Source organism: Cyprinus carpio, chromosome A24, assembly GCF_018340385.1.
Source record: "Cyprinus carpio isolate SPL01 chromosome A24, ASM1834038v1, whole genome shotgun sequence".
Taxonomy (NCBI): domain Eukaryota; kingdom Metazoa; phylum Chordata; class Actinopteri; order Cypriniformes; family Cyprinidae; genus Cyprinus; species Cyprinus carpio.
Window position 1 is genome coordinate 21,115,271 of NC_056595.1, and position 19,464 is coordinate 21,134,734.

The 19,464-nt window shown below is 34.8% G+C and overlaps 1 protein-coding gene across 1 annotated transcript; it reads right to left on the reverse strand.

The window, feature by feature from the left end:
* Window positions 1-72: 72 nt before the first annotated feature.
* LOC109105503 (tomoregulin-1-like) lies at window positions 73-18,452 on the reverse strand. The gene is made up of 10 exons (XM_042714627.1): window positions 17,824-18,452; window positions 6,511-6,620; window positions 5,211-5,340; window positions 4,307-4,333; window positions 3,600-3,699; window positions 2,062-2,210; window positions 1,876-1,932; window positions 1,460-1,571; window positions 1,199-1,360; window positions 73-886 (listed from the first exon to the last, which is right to left on the reverse strand). The coding sequence occupies exons 1-10, from the start codon at window positions 17,978-17,980 to the stop codon at window positions 814-816; spliced, it is 1,077 nt and encodes a 358-aa protein (XP_042570561.1). The 5' UTR covers window positions 17,981-18,452; the 3' UTR covers window positions 73-813.
* Between the last annotated feature and the right edge of the window lie 1,012 nt (window positions 18,453-19,464).

Genomic DNA, 19,464 nt, shown 5'->3' on the forward strand with positions numbered 1-19,464 from the left:
CATCTGAATTACTCGAGGTTTAACAACCAACTATACACCAAGTGTACAGTATGTGTACAGCCAACAAAAATATCTGTAAGACAGAATTAAATTTTATTAAATCTACAGCACTGGACACAGTTTCACAGGTCATGCGATATGCAGTTCATAGAATTAAATTAATGTCAGTAATGTTTCTTTCAACATTAACGACACCGATAACATTAGAACATAAAAACTACAAACATTTCAACATTGATAAGATTAGCTAGTCAAACACGTTGCATTTCATTCTCTGGAATTCCCTTCAAAAGAAACTGTAAACGTCATCACTTTATCGGCGCACTCGTTCATGTCCAATTAAATTTGGTGTTCAGCTATGTTTGATTTGAGGAAATAAAAATCAAATCAAAGGGGGCAGTTAAAGACAGTTCAGAGTTAATATTTTCAGTAAAGAAGCACATTTCATGAAAATCGAGGAAGTCCGTTTTTGTGGTACAGTTTGTGTGCCGAGAGTTACATTTAACAATATGTGAAAAAAAAAAAAATCTGGTACCACAATCTAAAGGAAAAATAAAAACAAAAACTGAAAAACTCGACAAAAAAGAGCTGGCTTTTATCATTCATTTGACAGTGTTTGTCACTGACATCAAGTACCTAAATGTCCTGAAAACAAGAAAACAATAAGGCACCATCCAATAAAATAATAAAAATAAAATTAAAATTGATAACCTTATTGTCCAGAGTCAAGAAAGCACAAAACAAAAATGCACATTAAAACTGTAATCCACTCGGTACAAAAAGTATAAAAAAAATAAAATAAATAAAAACAAGCTACATCATCCTTGAGTTGTTTGATGAAAAGTTCTGCTTTTGCCGTCTTCCACGATTGTTCTTAGGACATTTCCTGGAAAAGAATAAATGAATAAATAAAAAATAAATAAAAAAATGTTATATACAGTGTATATATATATATATATATATATATATATATAAATATATATATATATATATATATATATATATATATATATATATACAATGTTATATTTTTTATTTTTATACATTTTAAAATTGAGCTTTTATGATTTTTTCCAAAATGTATTAAATTTTACACACTTAAATTTTATATATATATATATATATATATAATTTTTATCTACTAAAACAAATGTTATTGTAGTGAAATGTTATTGCTTTTTTTCCCTCCAGCATTTACCTGGTAATACACATGACAACTGCCACAATAATGGCAATCTGCACGGCTCCAATGATAGCAGCTATGAGCACATAATGAAGTTTCTGACCACTGGGTACTACATACAGGATGTTAAAGTCAGCGATCTCATCACACTGTGTCCCTGTGTAACCTGAATCACACCTGTGGAAATACAAGAAACCATCTGAAACCAATGTCCTTTTTTAATGAACACCTGAAAGGATCCAAAGGGGTTTGTGCAATCAAATACGAGACGCTCACCGGCAGGAGGCGATGCCGAAATTAAATTCACACTGGCCATGAATGCAGAAGTCGTCCTTGCAGGGAATGGGCATCCAGCCGTATCCTTTTCCTTCACCGGCTTTTGCTGGGTCTAAAAATACAACAATCGTTTTGAATCTGTACTCTTTTAAATAAATTCAGCCTTGGTGAGCATAAGAGACTTTATTCCAAAGAAAAAAAATCTTTCTGAAAAGACTTCCCTTTTTGATTGACATCATCAAACTCTTATTTTTCAGCCCCTCCCCTCCAACCATGTCATATAGTGACACTTTTCACTATCCAATCAATTCCAAGTGGATAAAAACATTTATTTTTCTCATTAGATATTCTCCACCCTAAAATATTTCACATTATGGAAGTGGTTAAAAGATGAAGATGATTAGAAATGTACTTACCAGTCAATTCTGGCTTATATGGAAGTCCAGCTTCAGTTTTCTTAGTTTTGTCTTTATCTAAATGATTAAAAGCAAACATGGATTGGCTTTGGTAGACAAACTATCTTTCAAAATCTCACATAAAAAACCTGTGACTGTTTGGCTTGATGCATTATCTGCAGTGCCGTGACTGTGACAGGATCTGACCTGGGCATCTCCCTAAATGTTTCACATCAATCTGTTCCTGCTTCATGCAGGACGCCTCTCGCACCAGGCAGGGGTTGTAGTAGGAGTTTCCATCTGTGCCACACACTGGATTCTCATTGTGCCCACTGCAGTCGATTTTACACGAACAGCTGCAACATTATAAAGAACAGTAGACAAATTTAAATGAGTCTGAGTTGTGCTATGAATAATTCAAAGCCCAAACATTTTGCTGATACAGCATGAATGTTTCTGATAAAGCTTCAGTATGGAAGCTTGTTTCTAACAGAACATAAAAAAATTAAAAAGGTAATCACAACTTTTTATCTCACCATTATGGCTTTTGCTTGTATCTCACAGTTGTGATTCAAAACTTACAATTCTGAGAAGAAAAGTCTGTATTGCGAGATATGAACTTGCAACGGAGAGAAAAAAGTCAGAATTGTGAGATAAAAAGTCATGATTACCTTTTATATTTTTCAAATCTGTGAGATCGAAACTCAAAATTCAGAGAAAAAGGTCAAAGTTGCGAGATGTTAACTCTATATTTTGTAAATCTGACTTTTTTATTTTGATAGAATAAAAAATAAGGGAATTGTGACTTTTATGTGGAAAAAATGGGCTTTCATAAATCAAGGTGGTTATTGTGAACTAAACTAAAATGCTAAAAAATTAATTACTTGGAATAAAATGAACATGAACTGAATTAAATAATATTTTTTTTTAAAATGAAACTTATTTTAGAAAGGTGTCAAGGCAACATTTCTCATTTTATTTTTTAATTTAATTTAGTTTCATTTAGTTGAAGTACTAAAATAAAAACTAAAACATAAAAAATACAGACTTAAAATTTTTTTTAACTAATAAACAATAAAATACTCAAAATTACAAAAAAAAAATGTAAATGAAAACAGAAAATATACAAATAAAATCGAATTCAAAATATAATAGCATATAAGTCCTACTAAAATAACACACAATAAGTTGTAATGCCTGGTAAATTTGGTCACTAATAAGATCGGCAGTAAATCTGTTAGACCTGTCCTGTGTGATTGTCTCCCCCTGCTGGCTGATGTAACGGAACTCTAATTAGCTGTGAGTGTTTTGAGAGCTGATGTAGGATTCTTTTCCCCCGAGCTCCTAAATCTCATGTCCTTGGAAGCTACAGTGCTTCCTGGCGTTAGTCCATACTATTCATTAGCACTTGGCAAGAAAATGCGAAAGTAACATGAACCAGGTAGAAAAACTTTTGATAAAAAAATAGTTTTGCAATGCTTCCCTATCTCATGGGAGAAATATTATTTTCTCAGCTTTGATAGAAACTGAATTCTTTCCAGCATTAATTCTTTTATATTATACACTGGCAGTTGTTTCCAATTTTGAAAAAAATAATAAAAAACATACAAACATACATTCATTACTTTTAAAAGCTGGCTAGAAATAGCACAGGACTCATTAATTAACAACTCCTGGATACTCATAAATCTGACCAGACAACATCATAAATACAGAAATCATAAAGGAATTAATGCAGCACGTACGAGTCCTCATCCTCTGCGTCTTCGTCACATTCAGCACCGTACTTGCAGTTGCTGCATTTTGTGACTTTCTTGCCCGAATCTGTGCCTGATCCCTCATATTCTGTGAGACAGTGATAACACAAGTTAAATTAAGGTTATTTAAAATTTATTAAAGCAATATCATTAGCACTGAGGAACACTGAATTTCTGTTGCTGCCTTATTTACATGATATATTTATACTATTTTTTTTTAAGTTTTCCTCTTTTTTTGTCCTTCACAGTTGTTCAATTGATTATAAATGATCAAATTTGGTTTATTTCTTTAATTAAAGGCACTTTGAAATACTTGAAATCTTTAAAAAAAAAAAAAGTTGAAATTGAAATATGAAACTTGAGTTGTGTTCCTGCAGTGGTCTGTAATTTGCTGTAATGACAGCTCTAGAGCGGCCTTCATCTTTAAAACCCGCTCCAGGGGAGGTTCAAACCCAGCGCAGCGCGAGGTCACTCTTTTAGCACAGAACTGGCAACTTCAGCATGATGGGGCTAAAAATAACCTCAGATGGCATGTTTTGGCTGATCTACAGCGTTCCAGAGTGATGGGAGGTGACCCGTTTCTGGGATAATTTGAAGTCTGTAGGTCAAAATCCCAGAAATGACCACGTTTGAATTTCGTTGATATTACTGTTGCTGCTTTATGGTCAGAAATAAATAACAGGAAAAAAACAAACCTCCATCTCCAGATCCTGAGCTGCTATCTGGAACAAGAAACAAGTAGGACTAATTATAACTTTCCATTTAGAATTATATCAATATATGTCAAGAGTCCATACAGTGATAGCAGCAGCGCAGTAGTGCATAGTCCTTGCATTATGTATTATTAATATGCATATCAAATTATTATGAGCCATGGCATGTAATTTGTGGATGAAAAGTAATCAGGAGATTAATTAGAGCTAAAAATAAAGGTTGTCATGTATCAGATCACACTGCTCATTAGTCTGTAATATAAAGCTTCTGCATATACACAGGATGTTAAAATAGCATTTCTGGACCTCAGAAAAATCGATCTAATTTGTAAAAGTGGCTCATCTTTATGTTTCTTGATGCCAATTTTGTCACCAGTGGCCCGTTAGAGGCCCATCAAAAATGTAGTCTAAATAAAACCATATGAAATTAACTTTTATGCGAATAAATATCTTGATAATGTGCATCATTCATATGCAAGTAAATATATAAAAAATAATTTTATTTAATTAATGTACAAAATGCAATAATGGTCCAACATTATGGAAAATGTCACTGAAAATGACAGAAAAGCCCATGAAATTCATAATGTGGGGTCAAAAAATGCCTGTGTGTATATATATATATATATATATATATATATATATATATATATATATATATATATATATAGAGACCTTTAATTATTAATGTTTTATTTTTTAACTTAATTCACACCAGCCACCCACAAAAAATCCCCATCACAGACCAATGCTGATTGCTGCAGCATTTTAAAAAAAAATGCTTGAGACTTGTTCTAATAAAATAAGCACAGTCAGTGTAATATGAGCTTAGGCAGAAGATGTTAGGTTTTTATTTCAGGAAGTGAAGGAGATGGTCTGGAATTACCAGGATAGCAGGAGCCCTCAGAGGCCAGGACGATGGGTCTCTGCTGGGTACAGGCTGCTTGTTTCAGATAGCACTCATTCTGATAGGTGTCTCCGTTTGTACCACACACAGGGTCATAGTTCTTAGAGCACTGCGGCAAACACAATACATGTGAGAGGCTTCTCAGGTACAGCGAGAAAATTGGTGGTTTTGAATGTAGTTCTGAGTTCAGCCACTTCTGATTTTTCACATTAATATGTTTGAGATGGCTTATTGATCAACGAGGGAAAAAAACGAATGCAGGTAAATGCTAAAGCATTGATTCAGCATTATAATTTGAGTGATTTCCTGAAGCACAATCACAGAAAATTCACCCTGTTCAAGATTTTTTCTCAGCGGATCAAGAGTGGACAGAAGCTATCAAACCAACAGTAAGTCCATGACAGGCTTTGAGCTAAAGGAATAGTTCACCTAAAAATGAAAATTTGCTGAGAATGTTCTCATCCTCAGGCCATCCAAGATGAAGGTGAGTTTGTTTCTTCATCAGATTTGAATAAATGTAGCATTACATCACTTGCTCACCAGTGGATCCTCTGCAGTGAATGGGTGTCTTGAGAATGAGAGTCCAAACAGCTGATAAAAACATCACAATAATCCACATGTAATCCACACCACTCCAGATCATCAGTTAATGTCTTGTGAAGTGAAAAGCTGCATATTGTAAGAAACATATACATCATTAATATGTTTTTAGCTTTAAAACATCACATTTGGCAAAAATACAAGTGCATAATCAATAATAATGCTTACTCCAGTGAAAAAAAAAAAAAAAAAAAAATCAGTCCTCTGTTTTCCTCTCACATCATAATCCACCAACATATTTGTTTTGGACTGTTTTCACTTCTAAATGTTGCTTGTATTCTGTGCATATTTCTCTCCTGATTCATATAAGACAACTTTTTCACTGACTCGTATTTTAGCCAGAAGCTTTTTCACCAGAAAAAAATATATTATGAATAGAGGACTAAGCATGCAGCTTTTCACTTCACAAGACATTAATTGGTGTTCTGGAGTGGTGCTGTTATTTTGTTTTTTATTTTTTTGTTTGTATTAGATGTTTAGAGTTTAATTGTTGTGTTTGTTTTTAACTGTAGATTTTCAATTGGTAAGATAGTTTTTTGATTGTAGTTTTCAACAAATCTGTTCCAATGAAGAAACAAACTCATCTACATGTACTTAGAGAGAGTATTTTAAGGGTTTTTTTTTATAGGTTTTGTGTAATGAGTTAAATGGTAATAGTTGAAAGAAGTAAAATGTGTACCTCAAAGTTGCATACGCATTTGATGTCTCCGCCGTTGTTTTGGCAGATGCCACTGTAACGGCACGTGGTGGCGTCACACACACGCAGGTCACTCTTCTTCTCTGACAGATCTGACAATAAGACAAAACATGGACAAACCTTTTGGTCTCGGTCATATTGCAAGGAATGAAACCATTTTTACTTTTATGCTTGTTTTTTTTAACCTTTCTTATGAAGCAAAATGCATGGAAGACCTTTTATGCCATGGAATAAAAAAATAAAATGGGTAATTCTGACTTTTTAATTGCACTTCTGAGATAATATTGCACAATTCTTACTTTTTTTTCTATCAAAATTGCATGTTAAACGTGTTGAACAATGCCACTTATGCCCCTACTACAAGTTCAGGTGACCAACAAATGTCTGTGTTTAAGGAGTCTAAATATGCTTATGCTGTGTTAATGAGGGTCCATATGAATGTGCACCCATATACCATTAACCAACCTTCTATATCTGGAACCAGGAAGTTCATTTAAAGTTAAAATTCTAGTCCAGGATCAGCTTCATCCACCCAATATCAAAGCTGTGAAACATACTGATCTGAAATCAGACTGCTGCCCAGGAGAGAGCATGTGTCCAACATATTTCAGACCACAAGCTGTGAGTATGAAGCCTATTAACAGAAATTAAGCAAGGCCAGATCCTCCATCTGACACACAGCTGGGACTGATAAACCTTTGAGACGGGGTTAAAAAAATTTTCACCCAAGAATGAAGCGTCTGTGATTATTTATTTACCCTCATGATGTTTTAAACCTGCATGACTGACTTTCTTCTGTGGAACATAAAGGTATTTTGAAAAATGCCTCTGTGTTTTGCCTTCCAGTGATGTTTTGGACAAAATACCTTCATTTGTGCTCAACAGAAAAAAGACATACTGGTTTTGAATGACATATTACCACAAAATATATATTTAAAAACCCAAATATACCTTGGAAACCCTGGACAGTCACAGCACATATGATAACATGCTACTATTTATACTAACTTACAGTTCTGTGTAAGAAAAATTCACCTTTGAATCACAGGAATAAATGACATTTTAAAATATATTCAAATAGAAAACAATTATTTTAAATTGTAATAATATTTCACATTATTACAGTATATTTGATCAAATATAACGAAATAATGTAAATTATTATTATAATTTAAAATCAAATAGATATCAATCAAATTGATCAAATAGATACAGCCTTGGTGAGCAAAAGAGAATTCAGAATTTGGAAACAAAATTATGTATTATAGTCAAGAAATGGGTGTGTTGGTAATATTACACTTTGAATGAATTTCAAAATGTTTTAATTTTTCTTAATTCTGAGTTTTTAAATAGCTCTATGAAAACAAAGCACTTCAAAGCAAGCTAGGTAGCCTATAATAACCATTCTTGCTGTTATCCCCAGTATATGAATGGAGATTTCATTTAAATTAAGAACAAAGCACCCCAAAGCAGGTCATTGTTTATGCAAATGCAGGGCAGCGGGCAGCCGTAACCCTCGTGTAAATGCAGGCAGATGAGACGAGGCACAAGACAGCCCGTTAATGAGAAGCAGACACTTAAAGCCACTACCGATGCTTCCTGGCATTCGGCCGAGCCACACATGCATTAAGAAAACTGCTCGAATGCTGCGGCCACAGAAACCCAGCCAAATGGTTTTGTAGAAATGAAATGTTCCAATCAAACCTATGCACAGACTTCAGACAAGAGAAGTTTGGAGGAGCAGCTTGAGAAGTTAATTAATAATGCTGTTTAAATGAGATGAGAGGTTAATCTGTGGAGGTGTTAAAGTGCTGTTATAGATGATGTGTTGGGTCTGGCACTAGTGGAAATAGAACGACTGATAACAAATACACTGTCAAAGTGAACTGGATTTCACAGCCTGAGTACAGTAATGTACAGTGATAACATACTCTACATTACTACAGTGTACAGAGGACTGTGCAGTGTACAACATTACTGTACACTACTATACTGTACAGAGTACAATGATAACAGTTTTAAAAGCAATGAGGAATAAAATGTTCTTAAGGCAAGACACCACATGTGAATATGATAAAAAAAAAAAAAAAAATATATATATATATATTTTTACACACACACACACACACACACAATAAAAAAAAAAAACACACACACACACACACACTTGATTAATAACAGCACATTAAAGGGATACTCCACCTCAAAATGAAAATTTTGTCATTAATCACTTACCCCCATGTCGTTGCAAACCCATAAGAGCTTCATTCATCTTCAGAACACAACTGAAGATATTTTGGATGAAAATCAGGAGGATTGTGTCTGTCCCATAGACTGCCAAGTAAATAACAGTGTCAAGGTCCAGAAAAGTATGAAAGACATCATCAGAATAGTCCATCTGCCATCAGTGATTCAACGGTAAAGTTATGAAGCGACGAGAATACTTTCTGTAAGCAAAGAAAACAAAAATAACGACTTTATTCAACAATTGCTCTGTCAACAATCTCCTCTGTAACTCTGTAACTTCTATGTGTATTTAGCTTTGATTTGAAAGAAAACAGCGCATCTTTGTGGTGTGGCTGGTACAGAAGAGCACACGCAGCACGGTGATATGGAGAGACACAGAGGAGACTGGTGAGAAAGGAATTGTTGAATAAAGTTGTTATTTTTGTTTTCTTCTCTTACAAAAAGTATTCTCGTCGCTTCATAACGTTATGGTTGAACCACTGATGGCAGATGAACTATTCTGACGATGTCTTTCATACTTTTCTGGACCTTGACAGTTTAACTTACTTGGCAGTCTATGGGACAGTCACAAGCCTCCAGGTTTTCATCCAAAATATCTTAAATTGTTTTCCGAAGACGAACAAAGCTTTTACGGGTTTGGAACGACACAGGGGTAAGTGATTAATGACAACATTTTCATTTTGGGGTGGAGTATCCCTTTAAGACAAATGTTCTGTATAACAAGTGTTCTGAAATGTTTTGATTAAATATGCAAATGAGGCATTTTCTAAACAAATAAGCACTCATTTGCCTACTTTTCCAGAACAGAAATCTAAACAGGATAAAGCCAGATTCAAAAGTCTTGTTACTTTTTAGTGACATTAGAGATACAGGTTTTTACAGAGGATTTTGGATATCTCTTTTTATCATAAAAATACTGTCAACAGCCAGAAGAAAATTCATTTTTTTCCCCACATTTTTAGGTATAAAATGTTCTATAAATTAGACAAATTATGCATGAACAAATCTCTTCAGAATATAGACAGGAATAAAACTGTAAAGTTTGGTTCAGGAGGGGGAAAAACATTTTGGGGGGAAAAAAAAGACAGGCCTTAAAAGTGTTATGGAATTTGTTTAAAAATATTCTGCATTATGAGAAACTAAACTATACCAGGATGTTCTCACATTAACCAACTGTAATGCATTCCTCACTTATGTTCCCTTCTATGGGGCCCCTGCTTAACACAAACAAAAAATCTCATCTCGCACTCTTTGACACATGGTATCAACATGAGCATGCATAAAGACACATAAAGACATCAAAATAAAATAAAAGATAAATATGATATAGGACATCCTTCATAAACACAAGGAGCAAGGACAATGTTACATCTGAGAGATGGTTTTAAATGACAGTATCATGGTACTTTGATATATACCATGGTAAGAAATTATTTGTTTTTAGTTAGATATATACATTGGAATTTATTTATATATATTTATTTTTTTTTTTTTATTTGCAGTTTTTTTAATTTTTATTGTTTTTGTAATGGTTTATCTAAGAATGGCTGTTATTTTAGTTCAGTTTTCAATGTAAAACTATGCTATAGTATTAATTTTACAATAACATTCATGCTAGTCTGTTTAATATTTACAAAACAAGTTTCTCAGAACTCACTGAAATGTGCAAAAGGACAAATACCAACTCCAATAAGGCCTAACATTCAAAACCAACCTTATTCAACTCTAGTTCCTTCATGGGATGTTCCTTAAACGTCCCTCATCTGAACTGACCCATTTCCAACTGCACATCTCCAAACAAACACAAACCACAAAGTGTGTGGGGCAGAGGGGAGACCCAGATCTCACAGTGCACAAAGATAATCAGAGCAGGGACAGAAATCAATGCCATTTGAAAGATAAGGACATTAGTCCATTGCCTGTAGCCAAACAGCTCCTCCGCTCAAGACCAGTCAATACTCGTCTCCTCAATGGGTCAACAGACCCTGCAAAGTGTCTCTTATTAAAAAGGAGGAAGCTGTGACGTTATAGCTTGACTTTGGGCACTCATTCCCGTTTTAAGGCCCTTTAACTGCATCGTATGAAAGTTACTTTTCTCCTTCTTCAACAGCTCATAACATTTCACACATTAAAGACATTTTTGAAAGAAGTTCAATGCAAGTATCATGTAAATATGAGTGTAAAGGGAGCTGTGCTGCTTTTGCCATGTTATGCAACTTTAATGACACTGCTAGACCGGCAACATAAACCAGCCTGAACCAGTATGGAAATTCAAGCATGACTTTTCAGCAGGGATTCATGTGGAGTTCAGCGCTGCGAATACAGCATAAAAGCACAGCATGTGGTAACAGCTGGGTCAAAATATAGCTTTACATGCAATTATGGCATACATATATATATATTAATATATTATACATATTTAATATAATTATTACTTTTATTTAGCAAGGATACATTAAATTGATCAAAAGTGACAGTAAAGATATTTCTAATGTTACAAAAAAGATTTCTTTCCAAAAAAAAAAAAAAAAAAAAATAAAAAATAACTGTTCTTTTTTATTTTGTAATTACTATGGAAAAAATTATGGTTTTCACAAAAATATGAAGCAACACAACTATTTTCAACATTATAAGAAGAAATAATAATAAGATAATAATCGTATTGCATCTAAGGAATAAATTACATTTTAATATATATTAAAACAAAATAGTTATTTTTAATTATAATAATATTTCACAATACTATACTGTTTTTTACTGAAATTTTGATCAAATAAATGCATAAATGCCTTAGTAAGCATAAGAGACTGTTAATATATACAGTATATATATGATCATACCTCGTCTGCCAACAGTTCTTACAAAACTATAAATAAAATTCTTAGAAAAGTCGTAAAAAAAATTTACATAATACCCTTCTACAATTTAAGATTGCATATGATTCACAAAATTACGCTTTAACAACTAGTTCCTTCTTACTGATACAGAATTTTAACTTGCTACTCAAGTTTGGCTTAAGCGTGCTACAGTGAAAAAATGAAGTAACCCAATCACTCAGAACCTGTGCTCCGGGTTGTGCTTTAACTGTACAACTGTAAACTGCTGCAAGGGACGACAGCATTATATGGGTTTTCTCCATTCTGTAGTGCCTCTTTACATCTGGCATATAAGGGACACACTCAAAAAAAAAATAAAAAAATTATATAATATACATACTAAGAAGCAGAGAAAGACTGTTAGAGCACAGAAGAGAGATGGGTAAAGTGAAAGTACAGAGACACTTTTGATTTGAGGGTTGCGGTGGTAAATATCCTAAAGAGAGTGGACAACTAGTTTCTTGCTGTTGTTAATGAGTCCCAACCAGAATCCACTGCAGTCGACTTGTACTATTATAATTAGATCAGTCGGGTCTTTGAGATCAAACAAGCCATGATACGGATCTCTTAGCCTAATGTTCAAGATCAAAGATGCAAAGGTATGAAGCCATTACTGTGAAGGAGTACAACGTTTGTACAGTCTAGTGGTCAGGAACCACCGCCGCTTTGATCTGCAAGATGGTTAATAACATTAATTTAAAGTGATAAACTTGGTTTAACCTCAGTTGGCAGTGAATTATTTGGAGAAATATATCTTCTTACATCTTATAAGTATTTCACTGCAATCCCAACAAGTTATAGCTATATATATATATATATATATATATATATATATATATATATATATATATATATATATATATATATATATATATAATTATATATACAACCTATATCCATCAACCAGGAACCGGTTGTTCTTTTGAGAACTTTAACCATCAAAATTATGGTTTAACTACAGACCAAGAATGAAACAAAGAGCCTACCAGCATGGTCCATTTGGCAGTGTCTGTGGGTGGGAGTAATTGTGGTTTACTGTGGGCTGGGCCTCTTTGAAGGCACCATCTGTGAAGGGTTCCTTAAAATAATTGGCTCTTAATTATTCGCCAGTGTGCAACTGACAGAATCCACAAGCATGACATCAGAGTTAAGCACTTTAGGACCAAAACACACCTTGATGGTATGACGCAAAATGTTACATGACAAAAACAAGTAAATATAAAGCCAAATACAAGAAATATCTTAAGCAAATTCCAAAAAATTAAATGATTATTTGTTTTAAATGCTTAAATATTTTGTCATCCCAGCTTAATATGCAAAGACAGTTCTAAGTAAACCTTTAGTTTAGCCTATATTTTAAAACATTTGTTCAAGCATTCTGACCAATTTCACACAGCAACACTGGCTTAACCAATAATGTGAGTTTGAGGGCGGGGCTATCTGTTTGTCTGACCAATGGCAGAAAGGTGAGTATTTGGGAGGCCTGGTTGAAAACAAACATTAATTCTATGACTCTACACTCTTAAAAATAAAGGTTAAAGGAGGTTTTTGCAGGGATGCCACAGAAGAACCATTTTCCCTAAAGAACTCTAAAACATTTTTATTTAGTGTAAAGGAAATTTTAACAATCTAAAAAACATTCTTTCAGTTTTAAAGAAACTTTTGTGCAAGTGAAAGTTTCCTTAAATGTTAAAAGTTCTTTGTTGAACCACAGATGCCAATAAAGAACCTTTATTTTAAAGAGTGTAGTGGTGCAGAAATGGCACATTACGCCTTTAAACCAGCTAAAAGAGAAGAAAAAAAATAAATCATTTTCAGCTTAAATTCTACTAAGCATAGCACAATATTTCAGCATCTAAAGCCCATTTTCCACTGCAGGAACTTCCCCAGGAACTAGGGACTTTGGGCCGGTACTCGGTGTGTTTCCACCGCAGGAACCAGGATTTAAATAAAGTTTCGGGTAAACAATTGCCCCTCAGAAAGTCCCTGCTTGCGAGGAAGTACTTTTTCAAAGGTCTGGAACTTTCGGGGGCAGGACTTGAGCGCTGAACATGCTGATTGGTTGAGTTCACACAGCATCGTATTTCACCCACCATTCACATAATTGTATTATTATTATTATTCTTTTTTAATATTACTGTTATTGTGTCATGAAATGTAGTTTTAAAAGTATTTCAGGCAAGAATGTACTTGTTTAAAACTCAAATCTGCGGTTTATTTATAAAAAGTTATTTGAAAATGTGCTACGCCGATTTTGGAGACGATCAGCTCCACGCGATCATGTGCTCATGTATCCTGATGAGAGCAGCCTCAACTCGGATAGTCCTTCGGACGTTTGCCGCTGGCTCCGATGTCTCTTTAGTGGATAAACTTAAGATATCATTCATTTTGGGTAAATCTTAACAGGTAATCTTTGGTCTTTATTCTATTATTCTATAAATCTATTAATATGTTAAAATGAAAATTAAAACAGGCAATGTTTGATATAATATTCTGTTTCATTGTAATGTATGTAAGTTCCCTGAACTACATTTCTGCGGCTATTAATATGTTTAAATGAAAACGAAAAGAGGTAGTGGTGTTTGATACATTTCATCTTATTGTAAATACAGTGAGGAAAATTGCAGTAGCTAAGGCAGGCCAACTGACGTTATCAAGTACGCTGCTGTTTGCAGAATTACCGGACTTGTGTCGTCCAGTCCACAGGAGTTCACACTCCAGAGTCGAACTTGTGAAGTCCGAACTACTGAAGATGCAAGTCCAAAATTTGCGTACTTGGTATTGAAATGCGCACAGACCTACGTCACCAGACTATTTGCCTATTCTTCTCGGTACTTTAGACCGCGATGGAACAGCAACAGGTCTGGGGGGAAAAAAGTTCCTGGGATATATTGTTCCAGTTAATTTCGGTGGAAAAGCGGCTTGAAACAGAAGCCACCAAGAAATTTCTAATCCTATCTTAATATACAAAGACAAATCCAAGCAAACAATTAGTTTACATTTTTAAAACATTGGTTGAAGCATTCAGTCCCACACAGCAACAGTGGCTCAGCCAATGGTGTGAGTTTGAGAGCAGGGCTGTCTGTTCACCTGACCAATGGCAGAAAGGGGAGTGTTTGGAAAACCTGATTGAAAACAATCATTTCATTATTTCTATGACTCTACACTCTTAAAAATAAAGGTTCCACAAGGATGCTATAGAATAACCATTTCTGACTTCCCAAGAAAAAATAATAATAATAATCTAAAGAAACTTTTTCCACTATAAAGAAGCTGTGCAATGAAAAAACTCCATGGATGTTAAAGGTTCTTCTTGGAATCATCAATGCCACTAAAGAACATTTATTTTTAAGAGTGCAGTGGTGCAGAAATTACACATTTCACCTTTTAAACCAGCTAAAGAATTACGTTCGATCTTCTTAAACATTTTCAGTGTAAATTCTACTAAGCATAGCACAATATTTCGCCGTCTAAAACAGAAAGCCACCATGGATGGGCTAAAATACCTCGATAACACGCAGGGTGAACATATAGCCTTAAATGGGCTCACAAGCACATGCACACACATGCATTATGCAAAGCTTTGCAATACCGCTTCCCTCCGGTTGACCCCTTGCCCTGTCACGGTGGACGCAATTGATTTCAGACCTATGGGCTGCGGGGAAGCTATGTGCATAAAGCATCTCTCTCGTACTGGAGTGATTTAGAGGCCGTTTGTCTGTTCAATGGAAAGCCATTAAATTGACTGATGAGAATAAGAGTTGGGTTTTTCATATCCAGCCTTGCTTTAGAACCCCAGCATCCTTGAATACAAAATGGCAGTTGCATGTCAATTGATATTCTCTCAGATGCGTGCGCTTTGTGTTGTGAGCGATGCGTGTTTCAAGAGCGGCCTGGAAATGGGCTGAAGAGTACTTAAAGAAATCATTCTATGCAGCTTCAGAGATTCTCTATTCTCTGTCCAGATCAGCCAAAGATTAGAGCTCTGATTGGTAAGTGCACAGGATGGACTCAACTGTACATGCTATGGTAAACACATTATCTAATGACGTTACCTAAAATTCAAATGGCATATTTAAAGAATAGTAGATTAGATAGAAATTAGATACACTTAAAGTAAACAACTGAAGTTTCTGTTCTCTTGCTAAGGTCAGAGATTGTGATGTCATTTTGGGTCACAGAATTACAACGGTATGCATATACGTCGACTTCTATGCATAAATACAAATAAATATAATATTTTGTGTTTTTGCTATTTATGTCACTTGGTAGTATACTAATATGATATTTTGCCCAATTTCTTTAGGCTGGTAAATTAAATTGGTATTATTTATAACAATAATTTTTCCTCTAAATTTTTCTTTTCCTATTCCGCTCACATCAGGTTAATAATTTAGCATATTGTTGGGTCTAAGCAGATCACAATACCAATATTTTTCACTCAAAAGGATTTTTTTAATTTATTTTTTGGTATGCTAAACAAACTACGAAAACTGTGTTGCATACCCAATTCAATATAACAATTAAGTTCCTGAGGCAAAACCACTCTTTTTAAATCAGGTAAGCAATTTGATATTTATCTAAAATGTGAGGGCGAAATAAGTGCATTCTAATTTATCATTTGCTGACATGTAAAAGCAATAAATAAAAGCAGAGATGCAAGCATAAATATTGATTAACGGAGATCCAGGATTAAATTCCAGGAACATCATCAATACAGAAGTCACAGAATGCAAAGACTAACATGACAATTAAATGCACTTTTCTCAAGGTTTGCAACATTGTCAACTTGCCAAAATACATGCACAAAGCACTGCACTAAGCCCTTTAATAAAAGAAACAACACTAACACAGCGGTCAAAAGTAGCATGTCTTGTGAATTAGTGACACTAAGGAGAAGGGCATCAATGAAGGGTGCTTTTTCTGCTTGTGGTCAGTACTATGCAACTGCTGAGGGCAATTCGGATGCCCCTGAGACTTGCTCCATTGTGTTCCTGCCTTTTACAAAACCAGCCCGTTGCTTATGCAGAACAGCCACTGATTAAACCACTGGTGCCTGGAGCTTTGAATCTGAAAACACTGGCGCACAATGGCCCCTATTGTCAGCTGCTTTTCCTTCTATTAATTCTAGGTGACAAAAAGGGTGTCAGGATTTAAAAAAGAAAGACAGCGAGGGGAAAGAAGCCCATCTGGAGAGTTTACATTATATATAATGACCTAAAAGACAGAGATGAGCATTGTGTTAAAAGGTTACGTTTTAAACGGCTACTTATTTTTAATACTTCACATGCAGTCAGTGTGTAAAAAGTCATCAGGTGCAAACATACTAGTTGAATCAACAGGCCTAAAATGTGCAATTATATCCGTCTTAACTATTCTTACAAACAAGTCAAAGCTTTATACATTTGCCAATATCCTAAAAATCACCAAATGTTGCAGTTCAACTGCCATGACAAGGCATTAACTGCACTAATCTTTAAGACAATTACTTGGATACGGTTGGAAACATCCATTATCCAATCTATAGGACAATGAGCATGTGTTTCTAAAGGTCTGGAAGGACATGCAAAACAATAATTATGATCACAACACCTTTTCAAACAGGCCTCGAGCCTGAAAGCCCCCCATTGGTCGCCATATGGGACAGTATATGGACAGCGGGGCTCACTGTTGCCTTCCCAAGCCGCATGCATGTGACTTAAAACATAACAACTGGCCCATCCTTGTCCATAAAGGAATAACTATACACAAAGCTATAAAAAACCCAACAGAATCCCATTCATTGAAAGCACTTTCCTTAGTTGAAGAGAATTTGTGGTCACTACAGACCCCTGATCTGATGAGAGTCTCTGTTAAAGGGTGGGGTTCACGCTTCCCTTTATGTTGTCTCACCTGATCTGGTGCATCAAAAGATGGATGCTGCACTTCAGCCCATTCAAAAGCGAGGTAATATATGCACACAATTCAAAATATCACCATGCATCAGTTTATTTGACAGGAACACATTGGTAGTTTCATTTTAGCATCCCTACACTGCCTGCATCTCGTAAGCCAACAGAGGCCATGCTCGAATCTCCATCTTCAACAAATGGGCAATATCTGCAACAAGGATACAAAGTGAGCATGCTTTGATTTTCATGCAACATATTAAATTGTGAAGGCATAACGTTACCTAAGCAGCCTTTGCCTTTGCCGGACACACAGTCGGTGTTCTGCGGGTAGGATGCCTGGACGGATCCCAGCGCTGGACTGAGGATGATGGTCAGCAGGCAGAACACAGACAGTTCTGGTCGGGTCCACCTTACAAGCCCGGTCCCCACCAACATCATGTATCTGTCTCTCCTCTTTGACCTGTTAAATAAAGGTGCAGGGGAACAAAAGAGAAGCAAGCTGTGGAGGATGCGGAAAATATCCCTTTTAAAACGTGTTTGTGTCCCAGGAAGGCCAACTGAGCCTTATGAGCATCACTCCGGTTAAAAACAACCGTGCATTTCGCTCATAAGCACATTTGCGGGGATTCGCTGCTGAGCTCTTGCGCGTCTCAATAACAGCTCGCGGACGCCTCTCGTTCTGTCTTTGTGTGCATCTCTCGCGCGTCTGTTTTGCTAGTTGTAAGGGAAAAGGCGACGCGTATCTACTGTTTTCCGTCCTTTTAGCAATCGTTCGTCCTCGGTTCTCTTTGCTATCCTTTCGTGCCGGGGCAATATCGCGATTCTTCTTGCCCAAAATCCCAACAACAAAGGGTCGGCACGGATGGGTTGCAGTCACGTGACTCCTGAACCACATCCTCCCCCAATTCCCGGAGGAAATGCAGGACCCCTAAAAATCTGCAAGACTACAGTTGGGTCATTATTAGGATGCAGTTAATTTTCATGTGGCTCAATCAGTCGCGTGCGGTGGGAATGAGTTTATTAGACTAATATTAATTCATTTTCCAGTTGGTATTGCACAGCAGTTATTTACTATCACTGATATAGTTTTACTAATATTTTGAATTAGCTATTTTATTTTAATTTTAGCGTCATTATTATTAATTTGTTGTCTTTGTCATTTTTCTTAATTTTAGGCTTTTTACGTATTTTATAGTATTTATTTATTTTTATTTTAAAATTTTGATTAAAGTAATTTTGTTGTTTTTGTAAATTGTAAAAAAAAAATATCTATATAGTTTTTATTAATTTTTTATCATTTTTATTTTAGTTTTAGTTTACTAAACTAGACAAAAATGAGAAATTTTGCCCTGAATAAGTAAAAAATCGTGTGTGTGTGTGTGTGTGTGTGTGTGTGTGTGTGTGTGTGTGTGTTTTAAAGGTTTTTATCTTTAGTTCATGATAATAAACTTGTTACACAGTTGAAGAAACACCATTCATCTTACACTTGAAACCAAGCAAGCAATAGTATGATATTATTTACATTATAATTTACACTAACATACTATTCATAAATTGTGGTGACCAAAAGTAATCTTGTTTATTATATAGTTAGTTTTATTGAATATGTAAACCCAAAATGTTTTATATATAACATAACTGTAGTAAATATCAGTTTTCCATGATTTTGTCACGCATACAAATGATTGATATAATGAATTTTTTTTTAAATTATTATTATACTATTTTCTGTATTTTTTCTTTCGTTTTTGTAACTTTATATAATCATGTGATCTGGTATTTTTATGGACTTACCATAAACTGTTGCTATATAAAAAAGGGCTATATATATATATATATATATATATATATATATATATATATATATGCCATATACTGACACATATTGTTATATTTATATACACACATATTGCCACTGACAC